Here is a 1,074-nt window from a genome sequence, read left to right as displayed (position 1 = left end):
AGGGTCGCAAAATGACAATTTACCTCCTCAAACATACCCCATGTTACAGTTTTTGACAACTTTATTACAAAGCATGGCCTAGCGCCGAAACGGTGCGTCGTAGATCCCCGCGGACGAAATTTTCACCTAAGGCGCCAAAATGACGAGTTACCCCCTAGGAGACCATAAAAAAATGGCGAGTTTTTTGGACTTGTTTTTTTTCCCCACGCAACCCTTTTGTACATGGCCTTTTTACGGCCCCCAGTGAGGTCCAACGATGGAGGTGGGAGTTTTTCTGGGGTCAAATGGGGTATCGCGGATCCAAAAAGTTATGGTACGTTTTTGTAGCAGTTATGGTTGTTGCCAAACATTTATATCAATGAGTGAGTGAGTGAGTGAGTCAGTGGGAGGGGGGTTGTATAGTATTTTGATACCTGCACCAAAATTAATATTAGTTGTACGTTCCTGAAAATAAAAATAATTTTAGTTTCCATCATTAGTTATTTACATACCAGTAGGTGAAACAGTCTTTCCAGTCTTCTCAGTGAATGCTGCAATTGCAGTACCCTCATGATCTCTGCCCCAGATAGCAGAAAGAACCTTATCCAAACATGCAGGATGCAGCAATGCCTTTAAGGTTGATGGTGGAACTTTTCTGTTATTTTTCAGAGGCCTCAGAATGGACCCAAATTTAGTTGCAGTCAGTCTACATTTTCTGACAGCTGCCCATAAAGGGTTTGAGGACTGTGAAATTGTAGCCTCTGCAAGAAACTCAATTAACTGGCTATCCATCCGCAAAGCTTCCTCTAGGTAAGCCCTTTTGGATTCGGCTGACTGGTAATCGCTGCTTTTTAAAATATGATCAACTAAAGGAAAAATAGAAGCATCAGCAGAAGGAGGCGCTACATCATCCCGCTCAGGCTCTGGGGAAAGCAGCCACCTCAATCCAGCACCACCACCTCCACACTTATCTAAGTCAGCCAAGACTCGCCCCCGCACCTAAATACAATTAGAACATGAGAATGGCACACACACTAACAATGTCATAGAGGAGAGCAACAAGAAGATTCATTTCAACCCAACTGCCAAGCTATC

At 43.7% G+C, this 1,074-nt stretch overlaps 1 protein-coding gene across 1 annotated transcript in view; it reads right to left on the bottom strand.

Annotated features, from left to right (window-relative positions):
• Positions 1-263: 263 nt before the first annotated feature.
• LOC127751134 (uncharacterized) overlaps positions 264-1,074 on the bottom strand; it is a 12,005-nt gene continuing 11,194 nt past the window's right edge. The window contains exon 2 of the mRNA XM_052274225.1: positions 264-978. Within this exon, the coding sequence (XP_052130185.1) occupies positions 484-978 (495 nt within the window). The 3' untranslated portion in view covers positions 264-483. The remainder of the gene's footprint in view (positions 979-1,074) is intronic.

The sequence above is a fragment of the Frankliniella occidentalis genome, unplaced genomic scaffold (genome assembly GCF_000697945.3).
Source record: "Frankliniella occidentalis isolate FOCC.00 unplaced genomic scaffold, Focc_3.1 Scaffold357, whole genome shotgun sequence".
NCBI lineage: Eukaryota > Metazoa > Arthropoda > Insecta > Thysanoptera > Thripidae > Frankliniella > Frankliniella occidentalis.
Note: the sequence above shows the minus strand (reverse complement) of the source record. Positions and strands in the feature narration are given on the sequence as shown.